This window comes from Antedon mediterranea, chromosome 9 (genome assembly GCF_964355755.1).
Source record: "Antedon mediterranea chromosome 9, ecAntMedi1.1, whole genome shotgun sequence".
NCBI classification, from domain to species: Eukaryota; Metazoa; Echinodermata; class Crinoidea; order Comatulida; family Antedonidae; genus Antedon; species Antedon mediterranea.
Window position 1 is genome coordinate 16,677,133 of NC_092678.1, and position 18,123 is coordinate 16,695,255.

The 18,123-nt window shown below is 32.2% G+C and overlaps 2 protein-coding genes across 2 annotated transcripts; both read left to right on the forward strand.

Moving 5' to 3' along the window:
- Positions 1-6,196: 6,196 nt before the first annotated feature.
- LOC140058249 (uncharacterized) lies at positions 6,197-7,360 on the forward strand. The gene has a single exon (XM_072103814.1). It carries the CDS (start codon positions 6,197-6,199, stop codon positions 7,262-7,264), a length of 1,068 nt encoding a protein of 355 aa, XP_071959915.1. The 3' UTR covers positions 7,265-7,360.
- Positions 7,361-16,241: 8,881 nt separating this feature from the next.
- On the forward strand, positions 16,242-17,441 carry LOC140058250 (uncharacterized). The gene has a single exon (XM_072103815.1). It carries the CDS (start codon positions 16,242-16,244, stop codon positions 17,439-17,441), a length of 1,200 nt encoding a protein of 399 aa, XP_071959916.1.
- Positions 17,442-18,123: the final 682 nt, after the last annotated feature.

Here is an 18,123-nt window from a genome sequence, read left to right on the forward strand (position 1 = left end):
ACCCAATAAAAATGTTGTTTCATTAAACAATTAAATTAGAAGTTCAAATAATATTATTAGAATTTTTAAAATTCCACGTTAAGTGTAATTTGAACGGTATTTATGTACTTTATTTTTAGTCGTTTTCCGTAAACGGGAAAATGGCAACTTCATCGTTCTCCAAAACTCAAGATGATGTAATTTCATGCTAAGCTCCGCCCACTTTGTTAAAGCTCATGCATAATAGTAGTTATTCTGCCGTGATGTCATGCTGTTTGCCTTGAAAGGGAGTTCCCCGATTCGTTTGCAAGAAGAGTACGAGATAATAGAAAACAACATTTTTTGTGCAAAATTTTTTCCCCACTCACTAATTTCCCACGTGTCAGTTTTAGCGCGCATAGAATAAGATATTGTGCTTTCTTTAACAATCAATTGATCCAATAAAGGTAGTGTCGTTTTTTAGGTGATCATTTAGAATAAAATGATCACCTATTGTTATTGTATGAAATCTTATTCCGCTTTATTTCTTTCTGTACAGATTTTGTGTGTCAATTATCTCATAAAGTAAAATGTCAATGATCACAAAAATGTCACAATATCTTCCAAATACTTAAACTTAATCCTAATAAGCTTTTCAGCGTGATCACTCAACCGTGACGTCATTTATACGCCATTTTGTGAAATCACATTATCAATCATATCTCCATAATTCATTATCACAAATAAATTAAATTCTTTGCCTTTAAAGGCTAGGTGCGGGTAAAAAATTTCTATTGATCATACATTCCAATAATTATCAATCTATAGATTCCCTTATGTTTCATAATTTTTGGGATTTTATTTGTGTTACACGAGCTTGTTGAAAATAAGCACTTTCTAATCAGTAATTATAGTACCGGTAATTAGAGTTCAAATTACACAGTAAAATATCTATTCTTTTGTACACAAATTTGTAAATAAAAAGGCGTTTTAAAAAGCTATGAAAAATAAATGGTGTGGTAAAAAAATGTTATCAGATGACTAAATATAGGTAATATCACTTAAATATTACATTTCTGATATTTTTATTCAACTTCAGATTTTTATTTTCATGCTATAGCAAAAATTATCCACTGTATATCCACCATCTTTTTTCACCATCTAGGGAGTCACCAGACATGTTATTACATTAGGTTAACTACCTAACTACTGAAAAAACATTATCCTGGTTTTTATGGAAGAATTTTGCCAAATTTTGTATTTGTCCATATTACGGGAAATTGATGTTTTTTCGTCATGATTTCTGTTACAAATATTTGATTTATGTACAATTAACCAAATATTATATTTTAAATTCATGCCTGTACCTGAGCTTTAAACTTCAGGTCAGGGGTAAAAATATTAGCAAATAAAAACTCACGCGTACGTAGGGTCATGCGCGTGAAATTGCGCGTTAAAAATTTAAAAAGCTCAAAATTAAGTTTTGATCAATTTAGAGCATGAATTAGGCCATTTGCGTGTTTCAAAAAATTAACACGTTTTTGCGCACGCGATTCGTAAAATGCGTAAAAAATAAAATTTGATGTATAAATCACATTCTACTCACAATCCTGAGTACATTCACCAAATGTGAGCCCATTTCGACTTAAAATAATTCTATACGAGCATGTTATTAAAATGAAAAAATGCGCAAATTAATTGTACAAAAGTGCTAAAAATGGTAAAAAATATGGCCTTTTTAAAATGAATATAACTCTTCAGAATGGAAGGTGACCCCCAATTTTTTTAACTTTTTATGGAAGCCAATGAGTTGTAGATATAAATGTATATAATAATGAAGCCAAAATGATATATAAAATATTCCATAATCAAGCACCACCATATCTAAACGAACTATTTACACCCAAACTAGACACATACAATACAAGATCAAAGGATGTATTAAAATTGGATAAACCCAAAAGAGAATATAAAAAAAAATTATGGAATACTCTAGAAAAACCAATACAAAATGCCACAAATTTAAATACTTTAAAAAAATTATTAGTGTGATTTATTATTTATTTTGTACTCTTAGCATAAATGTAATTAAGGTTTCTGTTCATATATTTTTATCGCATTAAAACCAAAAGGAAGCAATTGGATTATAATTTATTAGAAAAATTGATCTTTACTTCTCAAAACTTCTTTAATGTAATGCATGTTAAACAAGAACACATTGTTTTTTTTTTTGTGGTGATAGAAAACAATAGCTTTACTGTATTTATGCTCTTTTCTCTATGGCCCTGTTTTTGCATATCCTCAAATACCGTATAAAATATATTTTATACTGTATTTTGACTAACATGTTTCTGCTAGAAGTACTATCTTGGGTGGTCATGTTAAAATTTGTCTTTTTTAACCAGCCCGCCTTTCGAATTAGAATTATTTTTAGAATTTGTTGTCTTTGTAGCCTCTACTTTCACGGTCTATTTTTGTTTTTTTATTGACTTGTTTCAACTACAAGTACCGTACTTTCCTTCTTTGATAAATTTCCTTTCTAAATCTGGCTGTCCTGTTTGCAATTTTTCCGAATTGTCTGTTTCCCCCAACAGATTAGTTGCAAGTGCTGTGATGTTGTTCCTTACTTTCATTCACTATATGCTATCCATGTGTAAATAGCTTAAACTTACAGACAATCAAAATATATGGTATTTTTTATTGGCAGCAGAAAAGTCTACACAAAATATACGGTATAAATTTAAAAATACCGTATTTTATCCACAAATTAGGTAGGGAAAATTATGTGTGTCAATTATCTCATAAAGTAAAATGTCAATGATCACAAAAATGTCACAATATCTTCCAAATACTTAAACTTAATCCTAATAAGCTTTTCAGCGTGATCACTCAACCGTGACGTCATTTATACGCCATTTTGTGAAATCACATTATCAATCATATCTCCATAATTCATTATCACAAATAAATTAAATTCTTTGCCTTTAAAGGCTAGGTGCGGGTAAAAAATTTCTATTGATCATACATTCCAATAATTATCAATCTATAGATTCCCTTATGTTTCATAATTTTTGGGATTTTATTTGTGTTACACGAGCTTGTTGAAAATAAGCACTTTCTAATCAGTAATTATAGTACCGGTAATTAGAGTTCAAATTACACAGTAAAATATCTATTCTTTTGTACACAAATTTGTAAATAAAAAGGCGTTTTAAAAAGCTATGAAAAATAAATGGTGTGGTAAAAAAATGTTATCAGATGACTAAATATAGGTAATATCACTTAAATATTACATTTCTGATATTTTTATTCAACTTCAGATTTTTATTTTCATGCTATAGCAAAAATTATCCACTGTATATCCACCATCTTTTTTCACCATCTAGGGAGTCACCAGACATGTTATTACATTAGGTTAACTACCTAACTACTGAAAAAACATTATCCTGGTTTTTATGGAAGAATTTTGCCAAATTTTGTATTTGTCCATATTACGGGAAATTGATGTTTTTTCGTCATGATTTCTGTTACAAATATTTGATTTATGTACAATTAACCAAATATTATATTTTAAATTCATGCCTGTACCTGAGCTTTAAACTTCAGGTCAGGGGTAAAAATATTAGCAAATAAAAACTCACGCGTACGTAGGGTCATGCGCGTGAAATTGCGCGTTAAAAATTTAAAAAGCTCAAAATTAAGTTTTGATCAATTTAGAGCATGAATTAGGCCATTTGCGTGTTTCAAAAAATTAACACGTTTTTGCGCACGCGATTCGTAAAATGCGTAAAAAATAAAATTTGATGTATAAATCACATTCTACTCACAATCCTGAGTACATTCACCAAATGTGAGCCCATTTCGACTTAAAATAATTCTATACGAGCATGTTATTAAAATGAAAAAATGCGCAAATTAATTGTACAAAAGTGCTAAAAATGGTAAAAAATATGGCCTTTTTAAAATGAATATAACTCTTCAGAATGGAAGGTGACCCCCAATTTTTTTAACTTTTTATGGAAGCCAATGAGTTGTAGATATAAATGTATATAATAATGAAGCCAAAATGATATATAAAATATTCCATAATCAAGCACCACCATATCTAAACGAACTATTTACACCCAAACTAGACACATACAATACAAGATCAAAGGATGTATTAAAATTGGATAAACCCAAAAGAGAATATAAAAAAAAATTATGGAATACTCTAGAAAAACCAATACAAAATGCCACAAATTTAAATACTTTAAAAAAATTATTAGTGTGATTTATTATTTATTTTGTACTCTTAGCATAAATGTAATTAAGGTTTCTGTTCATATATTTTTATCGCATTAAAACCAAAAGGAAGCAATTGGATTATAATTTATTAGAAAAATTGATCTTTACTTCTCAAAACTTCTTTAATGTAATGCATGTTAAACAAGAACACATTGTTTTTTTTTTTGTGGTGATAGAAAACAATAGCTTTACTGTATTTATGCTCTTTTCTCTATGGCCCTGTTTTTGCATATCCTCAAATACCGTATAAAATATATTTTATACTGTATTTTGACTAACATGTTTCTGCTAGAAGTACTATCTTGGGTGGTCATGTTAAAATTTGTCTTTTTTAACCAGCCCGCCTTTTGAATTAGAATTATTTTTAGAATTTGTTGTCTTTGTAGCCTCTACTTTCACGGTCTATTTTTGTTTTTTTATTGACTTGTTTCAACTACAAGTACCGTACTTTCCTTCTTTGATAAATTTCCTTTCTAAATCTGGCTGTCCTGTTTGCAATTTTTCCGAATTGTCTGTTTCCCCCAACAGATTAGTTGCAAGTGCTGTGATGTTGTTCCTTACTTTCATTCACTATATGCTATCCATGTGTAAATAGCTTAAACTTACAGACAATCAAAATATATGGTATTTTTTATTGGCAGCAGAAAAGTCTACACAAAATATACGGTATAAATTTAAAAATACCGTATTTTATCCACAAATTAGGTAGGGAAAATTATGCAAATTTTGTCTAATGTTTTATATGCATGTTAATGTTCAAATCTTGCTGAAGAAAAATCTTTTTTTTTTTATTTTTTGGTTCTACATTCTCTCTTTGTGGAATTTTGATTGATTCCAAACATGCTGCTATACCGGGATGAACCCAGTCATTTTCGGAGTTTTTTTTTCATAAACGCACTTTTTAAAAATAACAGATTGAATTTTAAAAGTAGGTGGGTCTATGTTTTATTTATGTTCATTTGATATTAAGAAAAACATTTTGTAAATTCTCACAATAAGCAGGCTATTGTAAAGTACTGTAGTTAGAAAATCACTTTGGTGGGTGGAACTATTTACTGGAGGTGTAATCTGTTTATAGACCAATCAGAATGTAGGATTACATTGGCGTAAAGTCTGATTGGTTTATAAAAGGTGATGTTGGTAGGAACATCCTACAGTATGTGAGATGAGTTTTGTTTGAATAGCTGTTTTAAAGTGGACTACTGTATTTAACTTTGTATTTTTAGTGTATTCGAAAAATTTCACTAACAGGCTTAAGATACTAAATTTACCAGATATGGTTCAAAGAATGAAATTTCATAGTATAATTTTTGTAGTTAAGTGTTTGCATAATTTAATTGATTTTGATATATTTGAATACCTTACAATTAATTCTCGGTATCCGAGAGTCCCTCACCTTTAAACACATGTATGCTAGAACTAATGCGTTTAAATACTCCCTGTTTGTTAATTTCCCTCGAATATGGGAATGTATCCCGCATGAAGTTCGTAACAAAGTCCTGTTTAACTTTGGGGGGTTTAGAAGGGATTTGAAAAAATGTATTACTGATATCGAATTCATCTAGACTATCACTGTGTTTTTATGTCTATTGCGTTTTTCGTACTATTAGTTGGGAAAGCCACTCGACAGTGCAGTTCTTTTGAACTGATCCACTTTTGGTTACCCGCAGGTGCTGATAGTACTTTTGTTCTGTTTTGTTGAATGATGCCGTACCTTGTTTATGATTTTTTTATGTTACCTGGAAATTGAATAAAATAAAATAAAAATTAAAATTCTGTTTACTATTCATCTTAGTACCCTAGGAAGATACTCAACAAGTATGGAAACATCTAGATATCTACATGGTTTGCCGATGATTTTAATTCTTGTTGGCTTGGTTGGTGTTAATTCTCAGTTTTTAACCGAGCCACAATCTGCAGAAGTGACACAGGGTGCAGACCATGTTTTGGAATGCATTGTCAACAGAACCTATCTTTTTGGTTTTTATTTGTTGCATGGACTAAAGATTCTGAGGTTTTCTCGGCACGTCATCACATTGATAAGGTTGCTTTAGAAAATATAAATGGTGAAGACCCAGAAGATCGATACTGGATTATTAAAATTTACCAAGGTGACGTAGGAAAGTATAATTTGGTTATTGATTCAATAAAAGGTGTAGATTCTGGAAATTATCAATGTGCAATTTGTCAACATTCTTCAACCTCATATGTGTGTACAGCCATTACAGATTTTAAATCTACTGTAGCAACATTGAATGTCTTGTACACTCCATCAGTCCCTGAATATCCAGAATGTACTGGTTTGGACAGTTCTGCAACTGTGTCTGTTGGAACTCAAGTTGAGGTGACATGTGTGTCGGAAATTGGTGATCCAAAAGTTCATTTACAATGGAATAAGGATGGTGTACCGTTATCAAGTACAGTAACTGAAAGAGAAGATAATAACATACTTTATCTTATATACACTTTTATAGCAGAACTCTCCCATACTGGTATGGTTTTAAGCTGCTCTTCTACAAGCTCTCATTTTACATCATACTCGGAATCTTGTAACTTTAATGCGCTTAATGTTGTTGATATGCCTGTGGTGGCCGTTACTTCAGGAGCTGCAGTGTATGAAGAAGGATCACCAGCAAACTTTACCTGTTCAGCCTTCAGTTCTACTTCTACAGCAATAACTTTTGAATGGTTTGTGGGTAATATACCAAAGAGCAGGTATACACAGAATGATACGAGAATGGAATCTGTTTTGACAATCACTTCAGTTATAGCTAGTGATCATCAGACTGCAATCAAATGCGTTGTAAGAAATGAGCAGGGACAAACTGCACAGGACCAAGTATTTTTGGAAGTTATCAGTAGGCCTACAAATATGATTCCAACAAGCAGAATTGATGAACAACCACAATTAACCATAACACGTGTACCAGATGATGGTAACGAGTCTTGTTCAGTCGCTATTGGTGGCACTGTTGTTGTATATAGTATAGTTCTTTTGATAGTATTTCCTTTCCTATAATATTTCTGTAGGAAAAGGAAACAAAAAAAAGATGTTTTATCAGTAGAGCTTAAAAAAAATGACCTAAGACCTCTAATGTGATCTGGTTTTTCAATCGTATTTACCATGAAGGTATCCACCAATGGGATGGACAGATGGACATATAGTCTTTTAGAGGTTTCCGAATTGAAAGGTAGATACTGTATGTCAAGAAAATTATGAATTTTAGCAGTTTTTTTAAATAGCACACATTTAAAAAAAATATTAAGTCATTATTATAAGAAGTTTGTTTATTATTAACTTTGAAGAAAATGATACAATTATCGGCTTGTTATCAATATCATTTATCAGTATAATAACTGTACATTTCCAATATGACCGTTTTGTATTGTAGAGTATCTTATGCTTTTTATTTGTTTTTATAAAATGCATTCCACAAAAACATAAATAATGCGAATATAATAAATATGTGTTAAGAGATAGGCTACATAAAAAAAATATACCATTTCTATTTTATATTTGTTAGAAGAATCTAGAAATAGAACTGTAGCTATTAATTGTACTTTTCATTTCATTTGTCCTTTTTTTCTTTAGCCTAATATATAATAATAAACGCAAACGTGAATGCTTTGTTTTTTTAAATCACATCACCTTTTCGCATTAATACCACCAGAAGGAAGCAATTCATTTCTTTATTAGAAAAACAGATCTTTACTATACTTTTCAAAACTTCCTTAATAATGTGCATGTAACAAGAACACATTGTGGTTTTTAATAATCCTCAGGTAAAAAACCAACATAGCTATTTTGTACTGTACATGGTCTTGTAAAATTTAAAGTTGAATTTCAGTCTTAAAAAAGTACCGGTACATTGTGGTGTAGCTTGTTCTACAAAAAATTATTCAAGAATTGAAGAAAATGATACAATTATCGGCTTGTTATCAATATCATTTATCAGTATAATAACTGTACATTTCCAATATGACCGTTTTGTATTGTAGAGTATCTTATGCTTTTTATTTGTTTTTATAAAATGCATTCCACAAAAACATAAATAATGCGAATATAATAAATATGTGTTAAGAGATAGGCTACATAAAAAAAATATACCATTTCTATTTTATATTTGTTAGAAGAATCTAGAAATAGAACTGTAGCTATTAATTGTACTTTTCATTTCATTTGTCCTTTTTTTCTTTAGCCTAATATATAATAATAAACGCAAACGTGAATGCTTTGTTTTTTTAAATCACATCACCTTTTCGCATTAATACCACCAGAAGGAAGCAATTCATTTCTTTATTAGAAAAACAGATCTTTACTATACTTTTCAAAACTTCCTTAATAATGTGCATGTAACAAGAACACATTGTGGTTTTTAATAATCCTCAGGTAAAAAACCAACATAGCTATTTTGTACTGTACATGGTCTTGTAAAATTTAAAGTTGAATTTCAGTCTTAAAAAAGTACCGGTACATTGTGGTGTAGCTTGTTCTACAAAAAATTATTCAAGAATTCAGAAATTTAACCGATTAAACATTTAGTATACATTCTGAAACCTATAGGTAGGTACAACTAATAAACAGGAGCAGACTATAATGTTTTAAAGTATTTCCCAACGTGTAATACACAAGCTCCGCCCACTTTGTAACCAACCCTATATGCGCAAGCTTTATTAAAACTTAAGTTATATGTATAGAAAACCTTATTTCTGAAAAATAGCATCAAAGAAAAATGTTAACCAAAGGGTATCGAAAATATAATAAGAAAATATTTGAGAAAACAAATGGTGAATTTAATGTTTTTGCTTAAGCCACACAATTAGAATTGTTCATCGCAATACGCTATTTATTAAACATGCTTGCTAAGCCTAATCTCTAGGCACAAGGTATTCATGCATTGTGTTCTACACTTCTTGTAGAAGAAAAATCAAAACGAAGAAGTATATTATAGCAACTGCTCGCTTGACTACGCTGTTATGCAAATGAGTAGAATTCAAATTCAAAATTTAAAAAACTGTTATAGTCCAATTACATACACAATATATACAATTGGAAATGTGTCGTTTGATACACAACAAACATAACAAATATAAAATAATATAGAATTATACTGAACATCATTCACACAAAACTTGTTACAACAAAAATATAAAAGAGCACCTCTATTAAAAACATTACATTGGTTGTAAACCACTGAAGCATATCTGAGGTACTCTATGTCTGGATGTTTTAGTTTTTCATTGCTATGCCTTCTGAAGTAATGGTTTTCGTATTTAACAACCAACACCTGAAAACTTCCTTTTTTTGGAACCATGTTGCAGACATTACTTTAATAACTAAGTGTTTCTTCACCTTTATTGTTACTGTTCTTGATCAGTGTTTTTCATGACAGTTTCCATACAGTTAGGAGAAAAATGGCAAAATTAACATTGTGGTCACGTTACAGAGTTGTCAAAACAATATAGACTACTGTATTTCATAACTTAAACAAATAAAACTCCTAGAAAGTAGGAACCCTTTTGCCATTTTCCCCCTGACTGGTTATTTTACTCTAGTAGCTAGATCAACTTTCGTATGCACTTTGAGGTCCAGAGAATTTGACTTCAGAAATTGGTTTAGGGTGGTCAAACAATCATTTTTTGTCTTGGTTACACATTTTGAAAATGTGGCGAAAGGTCAAAAGGTCAGGGTGAAAGGTCATAAGACCAAACACCAATATGTCCTTAAATCTTAACAACCACTGGTCACAGCGAAGTAATTTTGGTCTCAAATTGATCAGAAGGTATACATTTATATTCAGTCTAATGGGACATTTTAGTCAAAAATTACCAGAAATGCCATTTCTGACCTTTGACCCACACCTCAGGGCATGTATGTATCTCCGTAACTACTGATCGTAGACACTTAAATTTGGTCTTAAATTGTTTGAAATAAATATTTATTATTTGTAGCACATTTTTAAAAATGTTACAAAAGGTCAAAGGGTCAAGGTCAAAGGTTATATGAACAAATAAAAATAGATACTTGTATCTCGGCAACCACTCGTCGCAGCAAGTCAATTTTAGTCTCAAAATGTTCAGAAGGCATGCTTTCATATTCAATCTAATGGGACATTTTAGTCAAAAATTATCAGAAATGCCATTTCTGACCTTTGACCCACATATCATGGCATCTTCATATCTCTGTAAGTACTGGTCGTAGAAACTTATATTTGGTATCAAATTGTTCGAAATATACATATTTACATTCATTGTAAAAGAAAATGTGGTTAAAAGATGAACAGAAATACTATTACTAACGTTTCAAACAAAAAACATATCTCTACATAACTTATCCTTAGACAGTAATGTTGTATGCAATAACTGATACTTTAAATTGTTTCAATTTCAAGTACTAGTTATTGCTGTCCCCAAGAACATTTTGATAGAAACGTCAAGCTCAACAGTTCTTTTCAGAATGCTAGAAGTAACTTGCCATGTGTATCCGATTAAACTCCCCAGGCATTTATTGTTCAAAGGGGTTTTTAGGGGCAGGGGAGGCATCTTTATTTGTGGTATAATATGGTAATATGTATTTATTTTTTTTTTGGATGCGTATGAAATTATGTAAAAAACTAATTTACTGTTTTATGGCATACAGGAAAGGTGAGCATAGACCAGACAATAGAACTAAAAAAATAAAAACTTGAGGTCTAAAAACTAAACATGACTAAGAAAAGCGGGACAGAGGCAGTTGGCCTAAGTAGTAAATAAGGTACTTCAGTCCACCCTAGCATTTCATTAATTAATTAATTAGATTAATTTCCTGTTATTGTAATAATTAAATTATTCCTAATTAATGAAGGTCATTCTTTTCCTGGTTTCGTAATAATTAAATTATTCTTAATTAATGAAGGTCGTTCTTTTCCTGATTTCGTAATAATTAAATTATTCTTAATTAATGAAGGTCTTTCTTTGTTAGGGGCGTTATTTATTAATATATTTATTTATATTTTAATGGTGTTTTGCAATGGATTATAAATCGTCCTTGCTGGAGGTTAATTAATCTAATTATTTCGGGTTTCCGTTCTGACCTTTAGTAATTATTTTTTGCTGGTAAAAATTTAATTAGCATATCCTACAGATGATCCTTTATTTAATTATTTGTTTTATGGCGCAATTTGTAATTCTTTTGTTTAGTTTTGATTGAAGGGTATGTTTTTATCTGGTGTATTATAATTATTGTTTTCTTTTGCAAGGGGTACCCTCCATTGTCCCCTCCATTTTCCCCAATCTTTCTTATCGCATTGTCCATAATGATTGTATTGTTATTTCAAGATATATATTTTGACTGTTCAGACTCCCCCAGTCACTTTCAAATCTCCATTACTGACTTAACATCTCATGGTTACCAGTTCAAGTGGATTTTGTATAATATATTTTCTACTTTTCTGCGTTCCTGTTTTCGATTTTGTATAATATATTTTCTACTTTTCTGCGTTCCTGTTTTCTAATATTGTAAGTACTACTGTTGTTGTCTCGGTATAGTATATTTTTTATTTAGTAATTCTTATTGAGTCGTACTGTCACGTAAAAGGCATTTAATTATCGTTTTTCCTCGGTTCTTTTAATTATTTTTCGCTGTCTCTTTTTGTCTCTCTAGATCCCTTGCTGTACTCGATTCATTTGTCTCGTTTTTTGGATTTACCAATTTGTTTGGGTGTATATTATTTCTATAGCCTAATGTGAGTTTCTTTTTTCTGTTTATTTTCTATTTCGTTATATTAGAGTAGCTCTCAACTTTTTTTATTTTTTTTTCAATTAATTTATTGTTATTGTATCGTTGTATAGATGGATATTTCTTACATCCCCACAAGTATGTTAGAAGAGGTGGTTAAGCTCCTCGTCTACGCCGCCTGTAGGCGGTACATTTTGATGGCAGTGCCTGATTCCACGCTGTGGTATCTGCTAAAGGTTGCCATAGAGGAAATGGAGGAGGAGTTTTACGGGGAGCCTGCGATGTATCACCCCTATCCGCCGGCATAATGCTTGTCGAAGATATCATATTTTTACAGGTTATTTTTGTTCACAAAAAATTTCATCTGGTTTTTATTGTTTTGTATTTTATATATTTTTTCATTAATTTTTTTTGAGAAATTGATTTTGTAAACAATTGTTTCCAGTTGTTTCCTTTTAATTGTTCAGTGCTTCCCGTTTAGGTATAATAAATTATTTTTCTGGCGCGTATTTTTGATTTGTCCTTTCTCCCATCTCTCCATTTTTTCCCTTTGTTGTTTAATTAAGGTGTTTCCTGGGTCCATGTTTTTCATTTGGTCGAAGGTTATATCTAATGGTCACTGCTGTGGGAAGGTCTTCCTAATTATGTAAGGGTTGTTTGACCAATCTTAATAGCGGACACATTTCCTAAAGGAAGTTCTAAGTACCTTTGTTTGTTTGTTTTTTAATTTAATTAGTGTCATGGGATGGTATAAAACAACGTAAGTGTGGATAATTCTTTATTCGCCTACTGATTATCCAAGACTTATTACTGATTTTTTACAATGGCTCATTACGCATCATCATCATCATCTTCCGATTCTAACGATAGATTGTTTAACGAATGCCAGAGAGCAGTTGACGCTATCGTTAGCTTATCGCGGAATAATGTAGAAAATATTGATACCCACGATTTTATCCCCGATATTGGACTACTAGAAGATTTCGTATTTAATGATCAGGACCTTGATTTTGCAGTTAGCCAGAGTGTTTCTGAAGCCGATAGCCTCTTACTTAAATGGATATTTGCAATAATGCTATTGAGATAGTGCAGGAGCTATCGGCTAATTTGCGTATTGATCACGTAGAAGTAAGTGTTTGTTTAATTTATTTTTTACGTAATATTTATTTTACCGTGTATAATTCTAAAAAAGTAGATTGTGTGTAACCGAACGTGTGTTTACAGCGTTTTACGGCTTCTTTGTGTTTCTTTCTAATTTATTTATTTATTTATTTTTAAATTTTTTTGTTTACCGTGTATATCTCATAAAGTGTTTCTGCGTTTACGGTTTATACGCGTTTTCCTTTCTAATTTATCTATTTATTTTTTTCTGTATATAGTACGGTGTTGGTGCTCACACCAAATGTTTAAGATTGAGAGGAAATGTCGAGATTAATGATTCAGTGGAGTCTTCGATTACTGAGGTAACTATCGTTTTATTTTCTTTACTACTGTTGTTGTTGTTGTTGTACCACGTCTTTTATTTCTTTTTCTTTACCGTTTTTCTCTGTTTGTTTTCAGCCTGCACCCATACAATACGGAAGGGGCGTTAATAGAAAGAGGCTCAGAATCGAAGACGGAGAAGAATTTGCCGATATTGATACTGTTGAAGACGAGAACCTTAATCTGGATGAGGTAGAGTTGAGTCACTTCTGTAGTATTGTTCAATTAGCTGATAGGTATAATCAACGTTTTAACGCGACTATTAGTGATTTTTTAGTTAATTTTTTTAATGTTGATCATTTAAGTTTAGAGGTGTTTCTGCCCACACTGTATCGAATTTTCGAGCATGTCGTCGATAATGTCTGCGTTAACGTGCATGTCGACGACATGCTTCGAATAGTCATACAGGCTGAGGGGTTAGATTCACCTATCTCTATCCCTTTTGGACGGAGGGGCCATCTTACGGCTGACGTTATTTTTGCAGCCATTATGAAGGTCCTTCAGTCCAAAACGGATATTTTTATTAATAACAAGTTTAAATTTAACGTTCTCCACATGAGAATGCCTAGGGGTGGGGGCTATAGAAGAAACGGTATCGACATATTGTTAAATGCTAAATGTATAATTAAGATTAAGAATGATGATAACGAAACTATCTGCTGCGCACGCGCTATTGTTACGGGTATTTCTATGCTCGAAGACAAAATTAACAACGTAACTAGATGGAATAACGTTAGGCAAGGTTGGCGTCAGCAAAAAATAGCCGCCCTTCATTTACTTAGAGATTCGGGGGTTAGGGAGCAGACATGTGGCATCGAGGAAATAAAAAAGATGCAATCAAAATTACCAAATTACCAAATTATTGTCATTTCAAAAGACAATTTAAATTCTGTCATTTTTAGCGGCGATTATAGAAAGAAGCAGATATATCTTTATCACCATTCTAATCATTACGATCTCATAACCACAATGACAGGTTTTCTAAAATTTGACTATTTCTGCGATAGATGTCATAAGGGGTATAATCACAAATACCAACACAATTGTCAATTTACGTGCGTGCTGTGTAAGCACAATGACTGCCCCTCTTCTAATTCTTTTGATAATAGAGAGAGTAGAATAGAATGTAAAGAATGTAATAGATTTTTTAAGGATAAGCAATGTTTCACCAATCATAAACAATCTCCTGATTCTAAAGTTTCAGTATGTGGCAAAATTAAAAATTGTTCAACTTGTAATAGGATCGTTCAAAAAGATCACAATTGTCAAAACCGCTTTTGTAGAATTTGTAGGACTTTCGTTTCATACGATCATCAATGCTACATGGAACCGGTTGTAGCCCCTAAGCATACTGAAAGAAAGTTTAAGAATCAGGAGACCCGTAACAGAGCTGTCACCAAATATTTCTTTTTTGATTTCGAATGCACGCAAGATACAGGCGAACACAAACCAAATTTATGCGTTCTTCAAAAAACTTGTCTTAATTGTATCGACGGTGCTAATGATTCCGCCGATTGTGACGTGTGTGGGGATAAAACAGTGGTTTTTCACGGGGGGTCTGCATGCGAAGATTTCTGCAATTACGTTTTCAAAGATTACAAATTTAACGAAAATAGTACGTGTATCGCTCACAACTTCCAGGGTTATGATAGCTACTTCGTGCTCAACTACCTGTACGAAAACTCCATTGTACCGGATGTAATTGCTCGCGGTTGTAAACTTATTTCGATTAGGACTAAAGAAACGAGCATTCGATTCATCGATTCCCTTTCATTTCTGCCCATGCCTCTATCCAAATTGCCCAAAACTTTTGGGATCTCCGAACTTAAAAAGGGTTACTTTCCTCATTATTTTAATTCTTTAGAAAACCAAAATTACGTAGGTCCTTACCCCGATTCTTCAAATTATTCCCCCGATAAAATGACTACTTCAGGTCGAGAATCTTTCTTTAAATGGTACAACCAGAAAATTGAAAGTAATCAAATATTTGATCTTAAAAAAGAACTCGTCGAGTATTGTATCAGCGATGTAGATATTCTCAGAAAGTGTTGTCTTACTTTTAGACATCTTTTTTTGAAAGTAACTATATCGCCGAAAGACCCTCTACTCGGCGGTGTTGACCCCTTTTCAAATAATTTAATGACAATTGCCTCAGCGTGTAACCACGTATTTTCTAGAAATTTTTTAAAACCATCCACCATCGCTCTATTTCCATCATCAGGGTATCTAACAACCGTTAACCATTCTCACTCTAGCATGGAATGGCTGTGCTACGAGTCGCATAAAAGGGGGTCTTTATCCATCATGCCAGAAATGGAGGGGAAAAAATGTTTGGGCCTTACTCCGTCGACGGCGCATGTTTAGAAAACAAAATAATTTTCGAATTTATGGGTTGTTTTTTCCACGGGTGCCAAGATTGTTATAGACCCGATTCCATTAATCCCTTCAATAACGAGACCATGTTGGAATGCTTTGTCAAGACAAGCAAGAAAACACGGTTTCTGAAGGAACAATTTCCAGATTTCGAGTACGTCGAAATTTGGGAACACGAATGGAAACGGATCAAACAATCGTTGGCCCCAAACATTAAATCTATCGTCTCCAAAGTTCCTTTAATTAGGCAAACTTTGAATCCAAAGACGCGTTTTTCGGTGGGAGGACTAATGCCAGTTGTTTGTTCTATAAGGTAAAACCGGGTGAAGAAATTAATTACATAGATTATACTTCCTTGTACCCTTATGTAAATAAATACGGTACCTACCCCGTAGGGCATCCTGAAATCAATGATCGCAACGACATGTCCACAGATATCAACGATTATTTCGGCTTGATAAAGTGTACAATCGAAGCGCCTAAAAAATTATTCCATCCGGTCTTACCTTATAGATCAAACGGTAAATTAATGTTTGCTCTCTGTAGAACATGCGCCGATTCTCAACAACAAACCGCTTGCAATCATTCCGGTACAGATAGAGAATTTACGGGTTCTTGGGCAACGATCGAAGTCGCTAAAGCCGTGGAAGTTGGGTACGAGATACGTAAAGTTCACGTAGTATGGCACTTTAAAAATAAAAGCGCGTACTCTGCAGATTCTCCCTCGTCCGGTATATTTGCCTCTTACATTAACACCTTTTTAAAATTGAAACAAGAAGCTTCGGGTTGGCCTGAATGGTGTAAAACGCCCGAAGATAAACAAAAATACATTTCGGACTATCGAACCGTAGAAGGTATCGACTTGAATCATGACGACATTGCGTACAATCCTGGGCTTCGATCTCTGGCCAAATTAATGCTAAATAGTTTTTGGGGTAAATTTGGCCAGCGTGAAAATCTCACGAAAATTAAATACACGCAAGATCCTAACGAGGTTTACGATATTTTATCGAACCCTGGGATAACCGTTCATGACATAAATTTTGTTAATGATGATTTGGCGGAGGTAAAATACGAGGACGAGGAACAATTTGTAGAAGTTAACCGAAAGGTTAACGTTGTCATTGCCGCATTTACCACAGCGTTAGCGCGTTTAAAATTGTACGAGCTGTTGGAGCAATTACAGGAGCGCGTCCTGTATTATGATACCGACAGCGTAATCTTCGTATCAAAACCCAGGGAATGGGACCCTCCCCTGGGCGACTATTTGGGTCAGTTAACGACCGAGGTCGATCCTAAAGATGGTAAATTCATCGAGTCCTTCGTTTCTGGAGGGCCTAAGAACTACGCCTATAAATTGGATACGGGGAAGACCGTTTGTAAAGTTAAGGGTTTTACCCTTAACTTTACAAACGCTCAGAAAATTAATTTTGACACCGTCTCCAATATGGTAAGGGGTGTTGGTCCCGATACAATTAAGACGGTTGAGAAGAATCGCATAACGCGCAAGCCAAAAACACGAAAGATAGTCAACGAAACATCGACTAAAGACTATCGAATCGTGTACGACAAAAGAATTATTATCGAAAATTATCGTACAGTTCTTTACGGGTATGTTTGGTGAATCACGGCCATAAATTTCTTTTCAAAAATGTAAACATACTTTGTTATAGATAATTATTTGTTACTCTTTATACATTCTTTACCGTACTCTCTCTTTTTTTTTTTTATAGTTTGAACAAAATATATTTGTAGTTTTAATGTAAATATTTTTATACCTGTTTTAATATAAATAATTTTTATACCCGTTTTTTAAAGTCGAATTTTTGCGGGGTTAAGTACATATATTTTTAAATATTTTTCCGCTTGATTTTCTTATGTCGATGCCGTTTCTCTTTTTGTAGATTAAGTACATATATTTCGTAATTTTAATTTAAATATTTTACCACTTGAATTCTTATGTCGATACCGTTTCTCCTTTTTGTAAATTAAGTAAATATATTTTTCCACTTGAATTTCTTATGTCGATACCGTTTCTCTTTTTGTAGATTAAGTAAATATTGTTATAACTGTTTTAATGTTAATAAATTTTATACTTATAAAAATCGATTTTTGTAGGTTAAGCAATATTGTTGTAATTTTAATTTAAATATTTCTCCACTTGAATTCTTATGTCGATACCGTTTCTCTTTTTGTAGATTAAGTAAATATTGTTATAACTGTTTTAATGTTAATAAATTTTATACTTATAAAGTCGATTTTTGTAGATTAAGCAATATTTTTGTAATTTTAATTTAAATATTTTT